This window comes from Cornus florida, unplaced genomic scaffold (assembly GCF_030987335.1).
Source record: "Cornus florida cultivar Cherokee Brave unplaced genomic scaffold, ASM3098733v1 CherokeeBrave_3.0.0_Hap2_Chr11, whole genome shotgun sequence".
NCBI lineage: Eukaryota > Viridiplantae > Streptophyta > Magnoliopsida > Cornales > Cornaceae > Cornus > Cornus florida.
Genome location: NW_026775581.1, coordinates 61,993,138 through 62,016,152, shown reverse-complemented (window position 1 = coordinate 62,016,152; position 23,015 = coordinate 61,993,138). Strand labels below are relative to the sequence as shown.

The window sequence follows — 23,015 nt, the reverse complement described above, 5'->3', positions numbered from 1 at the left end:
GATGCCAGATCCTTGGGAAGTAAAATCCAGATATTTCCAAACTCAACAATATGCTGCACCAGATGGTCGCCATAGATATATCTATGAAGCCATCCTTACTGAAACTTCCTCTGTGGAGATTAACCACACGAAGCAATTTCCGAATTCCAAAGATAGTCCTCTTACTTATAGTAAAGCTATCTTTAAGAGGCTTATACGGCCTAGTGACTGGGGATTAAATCCCAATTTGCCAAGGAAAATATCCTATGGTCACAACTACAATTATTGGGATTATATCTCAGCATGGACATATTCGTTCTTTTATCAAAATCCGAAGCATAAGCATTCTTGGTTCCTCAAGATATGCCCTCAATCAGTTAAGACTGATTTCCCCAACTGGGTTATACCCTGGTGGGCTATATTTGGCCCTGATCTGGATATGTTGCCAGAATCAATCAGTCAATTATATTTGCCATGGCAACAATTTCATCCTCAATTAAGAGGACAGGATAATATTCCTGTAGGGAAATCCACCCTATTGTTCTTTACTGAATTTGGAATCCCTTGGATTTGGAAATGGGATTTCCAATGTGGTTATACCACTGACAAGTTACCAGTCCTCCAGAGGATCTTTTATTACAGGTGGTGGTCAGGCATGACTCAAGAACCTATTCAAGCCCTCCTCCATCAGATCAGAAAAAAAACAATGGAATATATGGATAAGATTCCAAAGTTAACTATTCCAGAACCCGAAATCTTTAACCCATTTGAACTTGTTAAAGATATGATCAGAAAACAATAACCATTAATTACCGAAGCTGATTTAATGGTTAAATGCATGGATTTTATGAGGAACAAATTTGTTAAATCCTTTGAATCCTCCACTCCCATAGTAAGAGATGATGCATCCATGGTGTCAGTCTCTAGCCAGACCAGTCAAGACGGAAATCAGTTTTCCTGTCTCGCAGGTTATGCTCAAGATCCCAATGAAGATCTTAATTCCGAAGACGAGATTTCAATAGCAGATTATTGGGACTCTCTCACAGGACATTTGAAGGACAAGATGAATCCACCCAAAAAGTAAAGATTCCTCTTATCCTGCCGACAGAAGAAGACAAAGAACTTTTCCCAAAAGTCTTTGATTCAACAGTATTTCCTTCATCAGATGTCTACTTTCCATCAGATAAGGAGACAGCACTTAGTGGTGGGCCGACCGACTGCATTATTCTAGCACACGATCCCATGCACTATGCGGACTTCAAAATGTTAATTTTAAATCCATTTTATGTATAAATAGAAGGCAATGTTTCCCTTCAATGTATCTTTCAATTTCCTTTTCTCCCTTTTGTAATATTTCTCTGTAATAGCTTGGAAGCATTCAATAAAGAAAGTTTTCTGTAAGTCTGTTTATTGATTTGCATATTTATTATAATCTATCGATCCATCTTGCATATATTAATTTGCATAAATAAAAAAATAATAATAATAAAAAAAGCCACCATAGTAACCATGTCCAAAGCGGCTGGCGAACTTCTTCCTTGTGAACAAAATATACACAATGCATTCACCCAACCGAAATGTAGGACTTCAAAAGCAACCTTAAATGGCTAAAACTTAAAAAAAATTCAGCGGCTGAAAGTTCAAACAACCAGGCTGAAATTTGGGAGTAGAATGTATAAAAATCAAGGGGAAGAAAAAAAAAAACGATGCCCAAAGTGTTTCAAACTAGTGCCCAAAGATGCCCAAAGTGTTTCAAACTAGTGTCAGGACAAAATGCCAAGGAAAATTTCAAACGAGTGCCCAAAGATGCCCAAAGTGTTTTCCAAAAATAGCCTGCATACTTAACGTCCCTACCTGAAACAATGGAAGTGCGTGAGTCATAAATTCTAACATCCTCGACATGATTATATAGAATGGGATGACGTGGGACATTAGATTCAAGTGGTTGACATTTAAACACTTTTTTAGATGGAATCTGTAAAACTTCTTTTTCCATTTGTCTTGTTAACACGAGTTCATCAACACAAAGGATGAGGAGAGGGCCTATATTGTGCCTTAAGAGTCACTTTCTAATGGCTTTGTGGGATTTAACTTGATATTTTTGCCATTATACTTGAAGGTATGCGTATTCTCTTTACAAACGTATCCATAGGCAACCAAGAAGTGCATGGATTACTTTCATAGGACATCACACCAAATCATGCCAGAGTAGTCACCCATTTGAATTGGAACTAAGCACCTATCAGAGACAAGCAAGGAAGTTTCTTTTACCCAAGCCACTCTATTTGGCTGTGGATGAGGTTCAGGTTGAAGCTTCATTCTATCGACCCCTAAATTTGACAAAACATTTATTGAACTTCCTTTATCAATGATGATTTTACAAACTTTATCTCCGCGTTGGAGGCGCGTATATATGGAATAGATGGGTGCGTCTGCAATCATCTTCTTTAATAGAACTGATGCAAGGCGCGTCAAGACATTGTTATAGGTCTCATCTTCTTTCCAATTTCTCACATGGCTAGGGAACGGTTCAGTTTTATTCACAACATCTAAGTACTTAGGTGGAGGATACCTACACTCTAAGACTTGACATGATTGAATAGTCGAAGTTTTCATAAGATCATTGGTTTGAAATTACCTAAATTTTGTCTCTCTCATTTGTCCCAATGCCGATATAGGACTCAAATTAAATTTAAGTAAACCAAATTATAAACCAAATTATAATTAATGCAATTCTCACACAAGAAGCAAAAATGCAAATAAAAATAATCATGTGAATATTGCGAACTAGTATAAGGATAATCGTTCTTAAAATATCTGAGAGAGAACAATTTTCAAGGAAGCATGTGTGACCTTACCGACATCAATGAAGCAAATAATGGAAGCTTCCCGAATAATTACAAAATCTGTTCTAGACTAGATTTGCAAATAACTGGGTCAGTTCTGGACCATATCTGAGATTGGGCTGATTCTGTTATCGTAACAATCTGCAGCTTCCTTAGATGGGTTGGACCTAAAATGATAATGAATTGGGCTGACTGTATCCGGGTCACTCTTGGATTGGGTTCGAGCAATTACTGGACTGGGCTAAACCAATCTGATCCTATCTCTGTGTGAACTGGGTTACTGTTGAAGATTGTTGAACTGGTTCTTGGCTGGAATTGGACTAATTGATTCTGGGTTGGGCTGGGCTGGAGCAAAACTAAATTGGGCAAAACAGATTTGATCCAAATATGGGTCTGCTGGAGTTTTTTTTTTTCCGTTTGTGTTTTTTTTTTTGGCTGACTGGGCTGGGCCGTCTCTAAGGCTGTAACCCCACAGAAAGGACAACAAGAACAAGAGGGAGAAAGACACAAAGGGAGTTCGGAAACTCAACAATAATATTCAATTACTCAAACTGAATTATCATATTCAATTACTCAAACTGAATTATCATATTACAAGGGAGCCTTTATATAGGCAAAATAATAACAAAACCCTAGATAATAAAATCCTAAAATATCCTTAAAATTAAAACATGTGCCACTCATCATCCATGAAAATCATTATAGTGCGTTCCCCATCACACAAGGGATGGAAACAAAAGCAAACTACTGAGCCATACAACATGAATGTATAGAATATTTAACAAAAAAATATAAAGAAAAAGAAGAAATATGTCATTATCCTTTGATTTTCGCTCTTCCTATTCAATTTCCGAGACTTTTAACATATGATATAGGAGGTATATATGAGGAAAATTGAATTCCCTCTTCATCTTCTTTGTTTTTGATTTTTCTCACTGTACATTCTGCAAACCGAACAGAGTTTAAAGAAAAAGAAAAGGGGAAGAAAAACTAACTGAATGAACTTCTTGGCGAACTTTAGATCAATTGCTGAGCCCTTTAACACCATTGAAACGTAACTTGATGTAATAGTTCATAAGATTTTTCGATTAAAGGATCACTAACTCAACCCCGGGAGGCACCTTTGGTTCCAAGAATCTCGCACGCTTTTTGGCTGCTGCTCTCATACTCCCTTCTGTGATGCCCCTACTGGAAAATTTAGATGGACTGCGAGGATCAATGATAATCTTCTCAAGCGAGACAACAACCTTGAGGAAGTACCTAATAATGTCAACATAAGCTGAACACCCATCAAATTCAGCCAGTTCCACCACCTTGAGGCATTTGTGTCGGATATTCTTGAATCTTCTGTGTCTCTTTTTTTCTAGTGGATGTTCCCATACTAACTGCTCCATTGGAGAAGAAAAACAAAATAGAACAGTTAAACCATGCTTGTTTAATTGTGCAGTGACAAGAAAATATTTGACAAACGCAGCCTTAAAATAATAGTAAGAAACACAAAATCGACGCTGCAATCAGTCAAATAAAAGATAACGACAAAAGATGCAAGTAATCGGGAAACTGAATGTGTCATGAATACCATATGAGTTCATTGCGTTTTACATAGGACTCGAAAGAGCTTATTCTTGTAACATTAGTTTTAACCAAACTTATTTTTCAATATGCGAATAATAAAAATTTACTAAAGAATTCAACAAACAACTTCATAATTGAAAATTATGATGGTGACTTGCGCTGCTCTTCATGCTCCAATACAAAATGGTTTGTTGGAGCGAAATGGCATAAAAAGAAAAAGCAGCTAACTCACTTCCATTTTTTGTAAAAATGTTCAATCTCTAAATTCGGTGAAATTTGACCTAATATACATTGTCATTGGGTTTTGCTAGATCATTTCTATTAAACATTATAATAGATGCAAATGCTAGTAATATGCATGCATAAGAACAGATATACAGAATTCACATAAATATTGTCTTTTATTCTTCTTTCTCTTTGTCAGAATTAAACCTCATACAAATTAAACCTTATACAAATTGCATCAGTCAAGCATACAATATTAACTTCAACAAAATCGAAACTCATATAAATTAATTCACCTTCAGTCTCAATCTGTTCAATATAGGAGCTGCACTTAACAGGGAAGTCCAACGAAAGAGAGCATCTCCAGTGCCTATAGGTACTTGCAATTCCAGTTGCTGAAGATTGCTTAATTCGGGGAATTTAGGGAACGGGAGGAACATTTCAATTACAAAATCCTGACAACCCAACAAAGTAAAGGGTGAAATTAGACACATTTATTAATCATCTCCATCATTGTAAATATAAAAAATAAATAAAAAACAAGCAAACTTACAAAGGGGACTTGATTAAATATGCTAACCCTAACAGGCATGTTGAAAGTGATCTTCTCTAGCTGAGAGAGAGAGCTCAAGAGTGACCGGCGAACTTCATTCTGATCACAAAGAAAAGATTCACAATAACCTCCCTCAAAAGAAACCTCAACAAGATTAGGAACATGTTCAAGAAGCATATTCAAATGCCCTCCACTGTATTTAAGTGACACAAGATTTGCCGCATGAACCTCAAGATTTCTCAAGTTGCTGCAGGAATATATCTCTAAGTACTTCAATTTAAGTGACGGACCAGAAACTTTGAGATTTCCAAGACTTGAGGACTTAGCCAAACACAACCTTTCAAGAGATGGACAATTAGACAAGAGGTGTTCAACTACTTCTGCAGTCACTTCTACGTCTCTCAAAGACAGAGATGTTAAGGAACTAAAGCTGCAAGAACCGAGAAATCGCGATGGAAAAATATAATGCTCAGCTGGAGGGAATTGCCAATTGGGTTTAAAGTCCAACTCAAGCCTTTGAACTCTTTTTTCCATTGCAAATTTGATCCAACTATCAATATAAGTCCTAGAAGTTGTACCATTCAAAGAAAAGCAAAATTTGAATTCCTTTATGGTTGGACCTTGATGGGTTTTCAAGACTTGATTCACCCAACTCACGTACTTAGACCTTTCGATTGCAAGTAAACTAGTTTCAAAATGCACGTCCCCTGACACTTGTGAACCATCAAAATCCAAACTACCACTGCTAAATCTCCACAGATCTTTCCATCTACGCGAAAGGACACTAGTTTTTGCAGCTTCTTTCAATGTCAATAGAGACAACATCTTTATAAGAATTTCATCTGGTAATATGCTAATCCAATCCTGCAAATACAAGTTTTTCTTTTCACATGAATCATTGGGAACAAACAAAGTAAACAAAAGTGTCACGTACTCAAAGCTAGGAAGAACAAACACTTATCCTGATTTACCGTGGCGGTATCATACACTTGGACACATTTGAACACTTTCAAAAGATGAGGTTGTTTTGTAATTATTATTATTATTATTTCGAAGAATAAGATTCAATGCAATTTAATATATATTATGAGTTAATTAGAAAAATAATATAAAATTTGAGAAAACAAAATCAACAAACATCTAGTCTAGGGAGACTAGGAGGGGCCATGACCCCCCAATTTTTAATTTTTTTTTTGAAAAATCTTGTTTGTAGGTCTCTTAATAATTATTAATGTTGAGTTTTAAAAAATTACATGTGACTCTTCAAAAATTCATTAAAACCTTCTATTCTTGCTTTACAAAATTCAAATCTAGTGAAAGAAATGAAAACACTCAAAAATCCAAATGCCTCTAAATAATTCTATGATAGTGACAGTTCTTACTACAACATATCAATGCTACATTCAAATATATATATATATAATACCTATTATCCATACGAATTCGAGAGAGGAAAAAGGGATGTTCAAACATGACAGTCTCATTTATCAGGTGAAAGTATGCTCTCTCTCTCTCTTTTCATTGTCTTTCCATATTAGTTTCTTCCTCTTATTTATTTAAGTTGTTTTATCCTAATTTTTAGGTTATAAGGAAAAAGTTATTTATGTGAGTGCTCTCACTAGGCTACTTTGACCATTGAGTTGCGAGGTTAGTCTCTCAAGTGAAAGTGTCCTACTGATAGACACCCTCATAATAATATACCCGCCATGCCGAGGAAAAAAAAACCAATTAGCATAATCTGAAAAATAAAGCCATTAATTTGTGTAGGTGCATTAATTTATTATATTTTGTGGAAGAGAAGAACTGATTCAATTAGCATAATCTGAAAAGTTAAATTAAAGGGCTTATCGTGAGTATGTTCTAAGACATAATGTACCCAAAATTGGGTTGATTGAATTTTTAAATTTTCAAAATTTTGGTGCTACCCATCAATTTTCTTTTAAAAGTGCTGACACAAACCTGGTTTAAGAAAAGATAGGAGTTGGTTTGGGATGAGATCATTATATTGAATTTATTAATGATTTGTGTGAATAAAATTTCTTCTTCACCGATGAAGTGAACCATGTCGGTATCTATTTTCAAAAGTTTCAACTTGGACATAAAATACATAAATTATACTCCTTAGATAAACACATATACATACACAATCACAATCAGATATACAAGCGCGCCTATATGAAAGCATGACTTACCTTGTATTCTGCGTATGTATTAGAAGATGAAGGTTTTGCCTTTTTCGCCATTGATGTTGGTTTTTGATCTTTTAATCTGCTATTCCCTTTCGCTGCTTTATATATATATATATATATATATATATATATATATATATAAAATTTAAAAGTAGAAAAAAAAAAAGTAGAAAATCTTACTCCAATAAAGAAACGGGGAGAGAGAGAGAGAGAGAGAGCGCCCCGTTCAGGTCTATATATATGTACACAGTATTGAGCGCCCCGTTCAGGTCTATGTATATATGTACACAGTATTACACCCACTGTAATAGTGAATATATATATAGAACAAGGATATACAGTGGTTTATCATGGGCCTCCGGGAAGCTAAGGCCGTTAGTAAATGGGCCATTGATACATGTATTCCATATTAATATTCAATCCATACGAAATAAACTCATTCTGGATCGTATATTGGGTTTTGTTTAAAACCCAAATCAATTTTGTTGTGTTCACGTATAACCCAACCCGTGTATGCTTACTGCTCTTCCCTAGAACATTCATATCGGATCCATTTTGCAATTTGATTCAAAGGTAAAGTCGACTTCTAGATTGGATATGCCGGGCGCAAATTCTCTACAGTGCACTTCCCATGCAGTTTCTTACTGTGAGTAATTAGTGGCCTTGGTTTGGCCACGTTTTACTCCACTTAATGGACACTAAAAGTAATATCACATAGTCTAAAAAGTAACATCACCACCATTTCCTAAGTAATGTTACATACAAACGTAACTGAATTCACCACCATTTATAAGTAACATTTCACCACCATTTATAAGTATCTTCATCCTTAAATTAAGGTATGAACATAAATGGTGATGTTACTTTTAAACTCCCGTGATGTTACTTTTTAGATCATGTGATGTTACTTATACATGGTGGTGAAATGTTACTTATAAATAGTGGTGAAATTGCCAAACACGGTCTCAATTGTCGAATAGTGGTGAATGACGTGGCCAAACAAAAACCACATAAAAACTTATAGCAGGAGACAGCATGAAAATCTACAGCAGAGGATTTGCGCCCTGGATATGCCTGCTTACATGGAAGGTTGGTTCGGTTTTCGGTCTACTTCAAAATTTTAATTATGAATAATTTTATTTTATAATTCTTTGAAAATAATTTTTTACTTTTAAACTTTTGAAAATTATTTAAAAAATTTGAACCTAAGACTCTTTGATTAAAACCTGATAAAGAGGCTCGAACTTATGTATCGAGTCTGGCTAGATTTGAGTTGGTCACTTGGGCAAAAACCTTAAAAAGAACGAAACAGATTGAAAAAAGGAGAAAATCTATATTTATAATCTAAACATTATGAGAAATATTTTAACGATCTAAATACAACTTAGTATATAAAAAATAAAAAATAAACAAAAGTCATGATACACAATTAATATTTTGATATTAATAGTAATATTCACCAAAAAATAATAAAAACGTTCAAAACACAAAGTCAGGTTGTCTAATAACTTTTTCCGAACCTAATGGAATTTCGGTCAGTTGAAGGAGTAAGGATCCTCTTTAGCATTTGAGAGTCACGTCCAACAACATGGACAGAGATTGTCCTCCATCAAGGACGGAGATTGAACTACTCCCAAGTGTCACCTATGATGGTCCACTCTTATTATCACTTGATGATGCAATTTCCACTCTCGGTGGAGCACAAAACCCTCACGAGCGCAGGAGAGGATTCAAATCCCAATTGAGAACCTAAGTCCTTCCAAAAGATCGTTTATCTGATTCACCATGAAACACATGCATGCCATCATTAAACAGTGTTCAATCATAATCATGCTGATAATACACTACATCAGAGACAAGTTGTCTGGACAATAAACATTTGCTGAGTATAGATTATAAGTGCTTGATAGTTACAGTGGGAGGTTTATGTAGATTATTACATTGTCAAAGTGCTATTGACTTTAGCCAGTAATCAATATATTTCACAAATTTTAAACAATGTCACCAATATAAACAATTAACAGTGAAGATAACACAAATTATATTATATGTATTTCCTACGAAAACAAAAGTGGAAAGAATGGTATTACAAACTAATCTGCACAAGCAAGTCCAATTTGAGTGTCTTAAGCTGTGAGAGAACTTAAAAGCAGGTTAAAAAGTCTACTCGTCCAAATGTGCAGTTAGACTACTAGTGCAACTTGCATTCAAAAACTCGATGGTAAGACACTTGTGAGATAACTTGAAGAGCAGGTAAATGTCATGGGTGGTTTGACAACAAGTGTTCAAATACACACAGAGAGAGGAAGTGTTCAAGAGAAATCAAGAAAAAATCGAATAGTCTGCCCAATAAGGAAGTTCAAATTATGAACATAGAAGATAATATTGATTGGTGGAAATGGTGATTATGAGTTTGTTTATGATTATCAACTGTTTAAGTTAGTAATAAAGCTTAAGAAAAGAGGCTTTCCAAACAACAATTATAGTAAAGCTGAAAGAGTAGTGTGCTATTGGAAATTCTAGATCACAAACAATTAAAAAATTAGTGAATGATATTTAATCACATCATATGGCTCAAATTTCTTAACCCTGTTGCTGGTCATTTCTAATAGTTGATCGTGCAATTGTCATCATCATCATTCTTGCCTTAATCCCATATGAATGGACAATTGGTGCATACAAACAATAAATCACGACCTTCTTGGAATTTCATAAAGTACAAACTGCTTTAAGATTTCACACACACAATCTGCAGGAACCACCATAAGATCAACAAAACCAGCAGAAGTAAAAGGAGATGCAAACACCACAAGTTACTGAGATGCAGCTTCGTCTTTCTTCTGCGTCAAGTACCTATCATAAGTAGGAAAGGATATTAAAACTAATGGAAAGTGCAGTATTTACAAACTATGCATCTATTATCCTTTTTAGGGTACTTAAAACAATGGGTAGGGATTATCCTAAAGGGCCAATATCGTGCTCTAGATATAAATACAAAAGTCTTAATTTAAATGATAACTTTCAAATACGAAAAATCATTTGAAACAAAGTCGGTGTTCTCACACGGTCATGCATGCATGTTTCAGGTTATATTTAGCGGCACTTGTTGATTTAGCAGAGCATGAACGATCAGCAAATGATACTGTTTAGTTTTATATATATATATATATATAATAAGAAGCAAAAAAATTTCTTTCGCATTTTTTTTTTTTTTTTGCATCCATTGTCTTATTTTTATTTATTGGTATACCCTTCCGTAGAGTGCCACTTCATGCTAATAATAACAAAGGTTCGGTCTATATTCCCAATATCACTCTTTTATCACACCACATAGGCAGAAGCCGCGGGACCAACACTAGGTAATAGGTTTTTTTTTTTTTTTTGTCCTCCCCAATCCAACAACTCTCTTTTCAATAATCAGGACAGGTAGATCAGAACAAGTCAAATTCCATGCTTAGTGAGCCAGGCAAACCTTTTTAGTTAGTACAACCATTGGATCGTTCATAGTCAGTTTTGCAGTCATACAAGGGCATCATATTGCTCATATAATATATAATGTGAAACTGAAGCTTAGTTTGGAGTTTCGATTCGGGTCTGCCACGGGGTCAGGGGAGGAAGGAGGCATATACAGAAGGATGACCCATAGTGTGAAGTGAAATAGGCAGGGAGAACCATGTATAACTGAATTTAAGCATTTAACATCATTAAGTACTTACCCCTGGCTCTTAGCCCAGCGAGAAAGTTGATAGAGCTGCACCGACTCATTTGAGACATGACAGACTAGAAGTAGATAGTTGCGAGGCTGTACCATCCATGCAAACCTCATGAACAATGCTGAGTATATGCACATTACTACAGAATCATATAAAAACTATATTTAGAATCCCAAGAATAACCGCAAATAATCTACGTCATTTCAATCATAAATTTTTATCCTCGCATAGCCACAACAGAATAATAAAGAAATAAAATAACAGTTTTAACCTCCAGTCATGTTGCCAGATATCATTTCCGGGGGTTTCTGTGTATCTACCAATCCCTGCCAAATCCACCAATAATAACTTAAAACAGAAAAATGAGCCACAGATTGCCCAATTAAGATTTCATAAGCTCTGAAGTGAATTGTTATGCTACATGAAAATATCATAATTCTATAGTAGGGATGCATACAGCAGCGACAAATCCCCAGTTAGCGATAGGACCCCAAAAATGAGTTGTTTTGGGGCCAACTGGACTGTTCAAGAATGATCGGAAGGCCATATGTGATACTGCTGCTCAGATACCTCTGCAATGACTATAAACATGAAGTCAGACCCTTGAAAGCAAAGAAATATGGAAATGTACAAAAGTAGAAAAGCTAGATAATAAACAAACACAAGAACAAACACAGACGAACATCTTGAAATGAAGATTAAAACTTAACAATTAAAAAAGGTATAACATGCTTTTACAAATGTCACAGAAATACAGGGTGTCAAGTGTTGGGGTTGAGTGTGTCCTTCAAGCCAATTTATGATTGTATTTGACAGTATATTTACTTATTTTGATAAGTGAGATTGTATTAGAAAGCATTCAAACGGGGAACGCATCCCGCAAAGCAACACAAGGGCCACATGGGGCCACTAAACACTCAAACTGTCCAAAAAAAATCTACTACCTCCCCCATGGATTTACAGTTTTTCCCCAAAACCCAACAAAAAGGAGAAGAAGAGAGAATATCAGCTCCCCGATAGGAGACTCCTTACCATCAAAGGATCTCCTATTCCATTACTTCCACAAGCACCACCAAACACACAAGGTGCCACCCTCCAAAAATCCTGGGCTTGGAAACCCACTATACCAGCCTCTCCAAACCTCAATCATGCCTCTCAAAGAACAAGGCATAACCCAATAAACATCGAACAGGCCCAAAAGCAAACCCAGCTGTCCCAGGCCACCAGGCAATGCAACAAAAGATGATCAACCAACTCCTTATCCCTCTTACACACACAACACCAGTTGACAACAACCTGTCTCCTCCTCCTCAGGTTATCCAGCGTCATAATCCTTCCTAAATCTATCATCCACGTAAAGAAGACCACCTTAAGAGAGGAATTTGTACGCCAAACTGCCTTCCAAGGGAAAGAAGGCCCCGACCCATCCGAAAGGCATCTATAGAGAGAGTGAATGTCAAATTTCCTGGGGAAGTAGGGGTGGCAATTCGTGGTCATGGGTCATAATCATGTCGTGTCAACTTATGAGTATTCTCCTAAATAAGTCAATCCGAACACGACCTCTTTATTAAACAGGTTACACCGCTAACCTATATAACCCTTTTATTTTAAATGAGTCATGTTACCCGTTTATTTTAAGTATAAATAATAAAAACACAATGAAAATTTTGAGATAATAGAAAACAAAATTTGAGAATAATTTGGACAATAGAATTACAAAAAAGTCTAATGCAATAGCCATATTGAATTTATATGGAAATAATAGAAATGTTCATGGTAATTGAGTTAAAACAGGTTACGGTTTATATGGCAGCCATGAAGTTCAAACAACTGGTGGAGAGAAAGATGCTTTCTTGATCCGTCCGCACATGCTTCCTTATTTCTCTTAACAGGTCACACGGTGAACCATAGCACAATTCCCGTACCCCAAAGCGATGAAGCGGTCGGGTTTGTCAGGAATAGTAATCAAGTTGACTTGACACGATTAATTATATGGGTCTAATTGAGTTAAACGGGTTAAGGTCCAAAACACAAACGCGAACACGATAAATTAAATGGATCTAATCGGGTTGACACGATTATGACAAAAACACAATTAAGGTCAACCCAAACCTTTTAGCTTCATATCGTGTTTGAGTCGTGTTGACGGATCGTGTCGAATTTTGCCACCCTTTGCCACCCTTACTGGGAAGAGGGGACCCAAACTCTGCAATCCCGACTCGTCACCCACCACCTGCTGACTATACACAAATTCCAAGAGCCCCAAGGCATCCTCCAACTCCCAATCCTGGAAATGTTAAGAGAACCGCACATCCCAAGTCGTCCTATTGCTATCAAGCCGATAGTAGTTGATAACCCATGGCTCGTCTATCCCGGGCTACCCGAAAAAGATTGGGAAAGGTGCATGCCAAAGAGTAGTCACTACACCAAACATCCTCCCAAAAACGAATTTATTATTTCTAGCTTACATGCTTTACATACATATATGGTAAATGCTTTGTATTGGTTGACTCTAGAGTTGAGTTAATATTGTCGATTGATTTTGTAATATAATTTGTGCATCTAAAAGAGATGTGCATAGGATATATAAATCACATAAATTACATCTTCATAAATTAATTTGCATTCATGATAGAATTGGACACTCTATCTGTAAGAATGTAACATGTAGGTTTCTACTTGTAGAATGACTTTTATTTATTTTTATTTTTTTTATTTTTTTTTTGACAAGTAAAATTGTATAAAAATTAAAAACGCTCAACTTATCTCAGTCATTATGAATAGAAGAACCGTACATGCTGATGTGTACGACACATTTAACAGGATCAAGAAGGAGTTGTAGAAATTATGATAACCGTCATAGTAAAAGTCTCTAAATAATCAACCCCATAAGTCTGCTCATACCCTTTGACAACCAAACGCGCCTTAAAACACTTAACAAAACCATCAGGAAGATACTTAACAGTGTAAACCCAACGACAACCAACAATTTGTTTCCCAAAAGGAAGAACAGTAAGCTACTAAGTCTGATTCTTATGAAGAGCACACTCATTTCCTCATCCATAGCATGTTTCCATCCAGACATAGATAAAGCATGTTCATAAGACGAGGGAACAAAGATAGAGGACAAGGTAAAAGCAAAAGACTGCAAGAAGGTGGAAACACAATCATAAGATACAAAATTAGCAATGGGATGTTTAGTACAAGTACGTTTACCTCAACGTAATGCAAGTGGTAAATCATCCGCAGCAGAAGTGGAAGATGGAGGAACAAGAACCTCTAGTTGAGAAGATGACGCAAGTGGTAAATCATCAGTAGCAGAAGTGGAAGATGGAGGAATAAGAACCTCTAGTTAAGAAAATGTCGTGTCCGGACTATAAAAAACAACGGGACGAGATCGAGATTGTTGATAAACCTGCAAAGGAGGATTAGAATGTGGATTCAATCGCATTGGAAGGATAGGAGAAGATAAGGAAGACCACCCCTCACGAGTAGATATGAGATCTAGTAACAAATGCTCACCAGATGATGAAAAGGAAGCATGGGATATTCACTAAAGTAGAGGGCATACTGTTAATGAGATAACAAGTAGTAAGACCCGCATTAGCGGTCAACCCAAAAATGTTTTGGCACTTTCATATTGAATAACAAAGTACGAGCAACATCCAACAGATGGCGATGGTTTCGCTTAACAACACCATTCTGTTGAGAAGTGTGGGCACAACTAGTCTGATGAATAATACCACGATCAACACAAAAGGAAATCATGATAGAATGTGTATTAAGGCATTATAAGATCGAAAATTTTTAATACGCTTACCCAAGTGAGTAAGCATTTTGTGATATTGTGGCCTGATTTTGGTGTCGGGTCGCGTTGCGACCCGCTTGGCAAATTTTTTGACCCGTTTTTTGCTCATGGGTCGTAGACCCTAATTAGTCTCTTGTAGCCCAACATATAAGAGCGCTTGGGGTTTGGAGTGGTGAAAGAGAGAGACTCTAAAATTCATACAGAAACAAAGCGATGGGTTGAAAACTTGTAATCTTCGATTTGATACATAGTGAAAACTTTCGCTAGATCCCAACCATGACGTAGGCTGTTGCCGAACCACATATAAATATTTATGTTCTTTGTGTGGCGTGTTTACTTTTCTGTCGTTATTCTCGATTCAACTTGGATTCGTTGCGTTTGTCATAACACATCTCATTGTAAAATTTAGCAACAGTACGAGGTAACTCAAATCTCTCTTTCGTAAAAAATAACCATGTCATTCAAGAAAAATCATCAACAAAGATACCAAATAAAGGAATCCGTTCAAACTGTCAGTTCTAGAAGGACCCAGATGTTCGTGTGGACTAAATCAATGGACTCAACCAAACGTCTATGACTACGACGCGGGAAAGAACTACAATAATGCTTACCCAACTGACAAGCTTCACACAACTACAATAATGCTTACCCAACTGACAAGCTTCACACTCTATAATAAAGATATGACTCACCGTAGGAATAGCTAATCGTAACTTTGCTAAAGATGGATGACCCAAACGAAGGTTCCACTAAAGAAGAGAGACTGTAGCACTTAATTCTGATGACAAGACAAGCCGAGATCTACCATAATCCAGCTAATATAACCCGTCTTTCTCATGTCCCGAACCAATCACCTTGTTTGTCCTAAGGTCTTGAAAGACACATGAAGTGGGAGAATAAGTTATGGAATAGTTTAATATTTTAGTCAATTGACTTACACAAAGCAAATTAAAAGAAAAATTAGGAACATAGAGACCGGAAGATAGTGATAACGAATTGAAAGGGTGAAGGACACCTTTTCCAAGGACGGGTCAAGAAGAACCATCAGCTAAAACAATGTGATGATTAATAGGATTTAAATAAGAGAAAAGAGATGATGTACCTGACATATGTGAGCTACCTCCAGAGTAAATGACCGAGGATAGAGAGGATTTAGCCACATATGCAATATTACCTGTATTAGCCAAGGTAGCAGTGGTAGCAGTGGAAGTGGATGGAAGAGTAGTTTGCAAAGTCTGAATAAGGCTACTAAGTTGAGTAATGAGTGAAACACGAGAACTAGAATCAGAAGCTACATGTCCCGAAACACAAGGCTGCAGTGATTGAGACTTCCTGTTATGTTGTCTACTAGGAATGCCACCACCACGAAAAACACGATAACCAGCCCGAAAATAAGATTGTGGTTTATTTTCAGCCATGAACAAAATTTGGATAAAAAAAGGGGATAAACAAGAATTCCAAAGCCAAAAAAATTGCAGGTCCAAGTGCAAATTGTGACAATTTAGGCCCAGTATGTCGTGAACAATTGTGAACAGGATTGAAAACAAACTGCCTTAGCAAAAGTACTGGTCCAGATTCAAATCAAAAGCCAACAATGAAGCTGAATTGAAATTCCAATGAAAAATCTCAGAAGCAAGAAAAACAGCGTAGATTCGATTTTGGAACCACGGAAGACCTATTCAACTGACCTTTAGAGCAACATAAATTGTTCCATATTCAATACATAATCCAAGAATCAACAACTAGAGCCTTTCCCAGTCCAAACACATCAAATGAGATGAAGCTTCACATGAACAGTGCTGAAAAAACAAAAAAAAAACATCCGGTGGCAGTCTAGATTTGCTAAAAATCTATGCAACACCTTGAATCTTGCAACCAAGTTTTATACAATGTTCCAAATAGCCAAGACGCATCCCTCTGTGTTGGATTGAAGCAAATGAAGCAACCAAAACATATCGACAAAAAATTGTCCGAAATCCAGGAAAAATTTCAAAAAATGGAAAGTCAACTCTCATAATGGAGAACAAACACCACCATAATTATCAGAAAATTCAGGCAAGCCACCCCATATGGTTCTCAACCTGTAAATGCTGACAGCATCTGGACTTTGACTATCAACGTGCTGATTTACTGAAACTTTCTCTGGACGTGTTCCTGGATCCATAGTCTGGCTCTAATACCAAGTTAAAGTGAATAATAGTGGGTTTTAGGGTTAGGGAGGAGAAGGAAAAGAAGAAGAAGAAGAAGAAGAAGAAGAGAAGAGGACAAGAAGAAAGGAGAATCTGATGTGTGTTTTAGGTTCTACACACCACCTCTCCTACTTATATTAAATAAGCAAAATTACACTAATGTCCTTAATAATAAAAAATAAACTCTAACAGTGTTATAACAAGTTCCTCTTAAGTTTGAGAGAGTAATGAACTTTTGTCTTGATTAGTGGTTATTTTGATTTGTTTTAATGAGCCCTAGGGTCTAAAATCTAGGTATTTTAGGTAATCATTAATTATAGACATTGAAACATGCATTCTCAAGATTGGATCTATGATTGACTTGATTAAGTTTGATTAAAAAAAAAATAATAATAATAAAATAATAAAAAAAAAATTGGACGTACTGATTTTGATTAAATGTTTTATTATATATTAATTTATTAAATATATTATTTTTAAAAATAAATATTTTATGTGATCATATGGTATTAATCAAGAAGACAATAATAAAGGATAAATAAGTAATTGGACAGATGGTTTTACATATCTAATAGCTAATTTTGAATAGAGGGGTAATCTTGTAATTTAACACAATGAGCCTTTATTTATTCATTATTTGGAGTGCATGTAATTTAAAAGTTGATGGCTAATTAATTGAGTCATGGGGTTGGCTAGTCTTTTAAGAGGCCCATTGGAAGCCAAGTATTGAATAGGCCCATCTAAATCCCACTCCCAGCCTATCTTGGAAAGCAAGCAAGGTAGTTGGATGAGAATGGGAGAGAGCAAGAGAAGAAGAGGGGTGGCGCACCTCTCTCCTCACTCTATATATGTGTATTGTGGTCTTGTATACTTGCACTCAATAACATATGTAAGACCTAGCCTTTTTACAACACGACATATTTCCTCTCCAAGTATCTCAACTATCCTCTGGAGCTCACTCTTCTATAACTTGTGAATTCCATTCAAGGTCATAGGAGTGAAGATTTGGGGTTGAAGAAGCCACTAAAGGTTAGCCCACAGATTTGAGAAGAAGCTATTGAAGAGGATCCTCAAAGCTTGGTGTTGGAGAGGAAGAGTTTAAAGATTTTAACGAATTTCTTATAGTTGGCAATCTACAAGTTGCCTAAAGGTGATGAATTATTCTCTCTCTCTCTTAGATTGATTCACAAGAACTAATGGGGATAGAATTTTTCTTCTACTATGTAGACCCGGTTTTCCGACATCAAAAGCTAAATCCACAGAGAAAACATGTCATATTAGATAAAAAATGTACAAGCGTCAGCTGTTGCACTGCTTGATCAAATTAAACTTTTCTGAAATAATGCCTAAAATGTAACATGAATGATGTCCTGTAAAACAATACCAGACAAGGAAATAACAATCTCTTCTTTACGGAAAAAAGACAAACAAATAACAAATAATTAATAATTTTGATGCCCGTTTTACAAACAACTCAATAAAACCCAGTAAAAATAAAAGGAAATTTGTTTTTTATATTTTCTTTTCTTCTCTCTCTCGCCTCTTCAGGGTTGATGGAATATACTGCTCAAGTTAACAGCAAATACTTCTTCCTTACTGTTATTAATAGACCAAAGACATGCCCTAAAATTTTATTATTAGATGAAGAAACTCTCACATAGAACACACGTTAAAAAATGCAGACCATTTTTAAGATGTTTAAGACCATGAAATGAGGTAGACACAATAGCCCAATAAATTAGAAACTGAACATATTAATCAATATAGGGGAATGCCTCACTCTCCGAAAACCCGAAACAGAACAAAAGAGGATGCTGGTGGGCCCATCACAGTGATGTGGTGGGACCCACCAGCCCCTTCTCATGTTATTAATAAACAAAAGGCATGCCCTAAAATTTAATTATTAGATGAAGAAAAGTTCACATAGAACACACGTTAAAAAATGCAGACCATTTTAAAGATGTTTAAGGCCATGTTTAAGTTTTACACGAAATGAGGTTGACACAATAGCCCAATAAATTAGAAACTGAACATATTAATCAATATAGGGGAATGCCTTACTCTCCAAAAATCTGAAACCGAACAAAATATGGTGCTGGTGGCCCCATCACAGTGATGCGGTTAGATCCACCAGCCCCTTCTCATGTTCGGTTTTGGATTTTCGGAGAGCCTATCACAGCTCATCTATATATTTAGATAATGAATTTATTAATTTTGAATTCCCTCTGGAGCATCATGAAAATGCATAATTGCATATCAGGTAGCATGATGGCATAACACCTTGGGATTGACATTTCAACCAAGGATACCAAATTGGCAGTTTTTAAACTCTTAGTGCAGATAGTCTGTTGAATTCTCAACACAAACTTAACTGCCACTTAAAGTAATATTCATTTATAGCATCCCCTTTTTCCAAATGAATTTCTTCTTTTTTAAAAAAAAGAAAAAAGAAAATCAAATCATATCAGCGAAGAAAGACATTAACAAACAAACAAAAAAAACAATGGAATGAGCTGAATGACCGATACAACTTCGTACTTTGACACAAAGCATCAGACATACTCAATCTTAATAACTGATTCTTTAACCACTACGGAAATCAAACAAACTCAGTATGGAAAATGAGATATTGGCATAAAAATGTGGCATGCATATTTAATATGTGATGGAACATACTTTTAACAAAGTATTTCCACTGGCACACATCCGCTAAACACAAAAGAAAAAAAAGAAAAAAAAAATGCCAAACAAATTGTATAAAGTCAAATCCATCTACAAAAAATTTAATCATTTATTGTTCCTCCATTTACACCATAGGAAAGCTGTCAAATAAAAAATAAAAGGCAAAAGCCCAATTTGTTGACTAGGAATTCACAATATATAGAAATAAATACACTCAATCAAATTGTTACATCACCATTGTTGACTCAAAAAAATCAACTTGTTACATCAATATATATATAAAATCAAACATTTCAGTAAGAACTTACTTTTACTTTGCATCACTAAGCAAAAAAATGAAAGCAAAATTACCAATTCAAAAGGAAAAAAAAAAAAAAAGCGTTTTGAAGAACACTAATCGGTCCCCAAGTAGCAAGGACTAAAATCTCAGAAAAGAGCACCGGACGATTTTATTGTAAAAATTAATACAGATCAAGTTAGAATTCACATACGTTTCTCACCTAATTTAGCACTAATTTATTACTCACTTCATGAATTTCATTTGTTAATTCTAATTCCAACTCATAACAGTACCAACAACAGCAGCAAAATTAGTCAAATCACATAGTAGTCCATTAAACAATCAACGTGCGTATATATGCGTGTATTTGTATGAATTTGTATATGAATAACATATCTTTATAAAAGGTCTTACCTTTGATCGGAGATCTGTGGCCGGGGAAGATAGGACGATGACTGGATTTATGCTTAGACAGGCCCTAAATCGACTGTTTATAGTCGCGGCAAAGAGGAAGAGGAGTCGTTGGGTCTGAGAGAGAGGAGGGATGATTAGGTACGGTTGAGACCATGGGAGATAGCTGCCTTTGACACTCACTGCTTACGTGGCAAGACTTATATCCAATAGTTTAAGACCATTCAGATCTTACTCCCGTCAAATCACGAGAATTTGTAAATACTAAATGCACGGGATCCCTCTCAAATAACGAGAAATTTTTAAATGTTGCAGATGTATCACGTAAGTATTAATTATGAAAAATAATATGATTGACAATTACCACGATAAAAATAGACTTATATCAAAATATGACGGCAATTAACTTAAAATTTTAACTCAAATATAATTATTTTAATAACATAATAATCCTAAAATTCTTCCAATTTAAATATAATTATTTTCATAATTCAATTATTTTAAAATTTCATCTCATGCATAATTTCTTTTGATCTTTTTTTCTTTTCTGTATTTAGAACAATAGAAAAACAAAGTCTTTATATATATATATATATATATATATATATATATATATATATATATATATTTTCATTTTTTCAAATTGGGTTCGCATATCTGAATGTATTGGAATGCTTTTATAAGATATCTATAAAAAATATTATTTCTACAAAATATAGAGGAGCAAAATTTCATATAATTTTTTGAAAATTAAAACGAATCGATGATTGAAGAACTTAAATTCTTAGTTTATTGATTTGTTTGTGTTTTCTTTCGTTATTATTTTGTTAAATTTTTAATTGTTACTTTTTTTGGGTGTTATTTTTATTTTTTATTTTTTTTCTTTTTGGTTAGTAAATAAAGTTGTTTTTGTTGATTTATTTTAAAGAGTGGTTTTTCGGAAGGCATCTTATATTTTGATTTTAAATGATCTATTTTTTTTTTTTTTTCTGTCACTTGAAATCGGTTTTGTATTTATCAGGCCAAATAGTACAACTCGTAGAATTACACGTAGTGTCCCAAAATTTATCAAAATATAAAGTACAATAAAAATGAATCAGAACCGATTTAATGCGATCACCAGGAAAGAATTGTTACATCCTACTGAAGTATTTGCAACGAGGAGAGAATTGTTATTTCCAACGTAATGGGAAGTTTTAATTGGCCAACTACTACTGTATATAATAAGTATTCCAGACTCAAGAGCATTGAAATTTTTTCCCATGATTAGAGGCTAGTTTGATTGAAAATCTTACACCTTCACACAGTTTGGACGTAAAATAATTTTTTTAAAAGTAATTTTTTTTTAATAAAAATATTTTTTTATTTTTATTTTTATTTTATCGATGTTTGACAAAGATTTATGTCGAGATTGAGATCGAGTATATCGTTTTCATAAATATTTTGCAGACAACCGAGTACCAAAAAAATAAAAATATATTTTTTAAAAAATATTTTAGACAGCTACCCAGTATAACCCTTAAACGAACGTAACGTTCTGCTTCTTTTTTTCCCGGAAATTCAAGCAATGTATACATGTTTAAAATAATTACAGAAAGGGCTACAGAAGCCAAACAACCCTGCCCAATAGGGCCCAAGGCAAACATGCCATGGCCGAAACAGCGAGGACAAAATAAACATTGGGCCAACCCAAATAAGCATTGAAGGCTCACAAAGGAAGCAAAAATATATCCCGTATCTCTGTTTAGAGCGTAAATATAGAATCTTTAGTTAGCCATTGGTAATGAAGGTCTCCAATCTCACGCGTTACAATTTATTTATTTTATTTTATTTTCTATTTTAGAAAAAGTCACTATACAACTTAAAAAAAAAAAAATTGGAGGAAAGAGAAACAGAAGGAGAGATAAAAGGTAGAAGAGATAAAAACGAGAATTGAGAGAAATAGAAACAGAAAATGTAAATAAAATATTAATATAACAAAAAATATTAATATTAATAATATTAGAACTCCAGCAATATTAATAAGATTACTATTATGGTTGTTGAATACCAGAAAAAAAATTGTTCATTCTTACAGTAGATTAAAAAAAAAAAAAAAAAAAAAAAAAAAAGAAGAGTTTTGTTTGAGCAATTAAGACAGGTAGTCACTCTTAACGACCCTTAATTGTAATGGGTTATCAACTTTTTACCTGTTAGTGATCTGCTCACTTAAAATTTTGTGGATGAATTTGGGCGATTGAAGACTTGAATTGACACCCCTGGTCTCCATTAACAATGGATATACAATCATCCAGTGGACGATGGCAAGAGCTCGGTCGAGAGCTCAACTTATGGTATTCGATGGTCAATAAGAAGGCTTCAAGAGGATTCAGAGTCCTTGAGAATGCCAGTTGATAGCTTGGAGGATATCGAAGAGGTGATCCGATCAAGGACCATGTTTTGAGATGAGGTCTTCCCAGCAAATAATCGATCATTCCTCTCCTTCCATAGATTGTACACAGTTGATGCTAGGGCCATCTTGCAGATCGTGAATTGAGGCTTGTTGGGACTTCCAGTGGTGACTGC

The 23,015-nt window shown here is 35.1% G+C and overlaps 1 protein-coding gene across 2 annotated transcripts; it reads right to left on the bottom strand.

Annotated features, from left to right (window-relative positions):
• Positions 1-9,937: 9,937 nt before the first annotated feature.
• On the bottom strand, positions 9,938-20,611 carry LOC132284504 (mitochondrial pyruvate carrier 1-like). 2 transcript variants are annotated; one of them, XM_059786615.1, is made up of 5 exons: positions 20,454-20,611; positions 11,538-11,661; positions 11,352-11,406; positions 11,084-11,219; positions 9,938-10,220 (listed from the first exon to the last, which is right to left on the bottom strand). In XM_059786615.1, the coding sequence occupies exons 2-5, from the start codon at positions 11,625-11,627 to the stop codon at positions 10,181-10,183; spliced, it is 321 nt and encodes a 106-aa protein (XP_059642598.1). In that variant the 5' UTR covers positions 11,628-11,661; positions 20,454-20,611; the 3' UTR covers positions 9,938-10,180. The 2 variants fall into 2 exon arrangements, with proteins under 2 accessions (XP_059642598.1, XP_059642599.1); XM_059786616.1 differs by having other exon boundaries at positions 11,538-11,652; positions 20,454-20,595.
• Between the last annotated feature and the right edge of the window lie 2,404 nt (positions 20,612-23,015).

What these genes read in the sequence shown, in the direction of transcription:
- LOC132284504 (XM_059786615.1), bottom strand. Translation starts at nt 11,627, where the DNA reads ATGGCCTTCCGATCATTCTTGAACAGTCCAGTTGGCCCCAAAACAACT. An exon ending in ACTGGGGATTTGTCGCTGCT is followed by an intron (nt 11,407 to 11,537) that starts GTATGCATCCCT and finishes TGGATTTGGCAG; the next exon opens with GGATTGGTAGATACACAGAA. An exon ending in CGCTGGGCTAAGAGCCAGGG is followed by an intron (nt 10,221 to 11,083) that starts GTAAGTACTTAA and finishes TACTTATGATAG; the next exon opens with GTACTTGACGCAGAAGAAAG.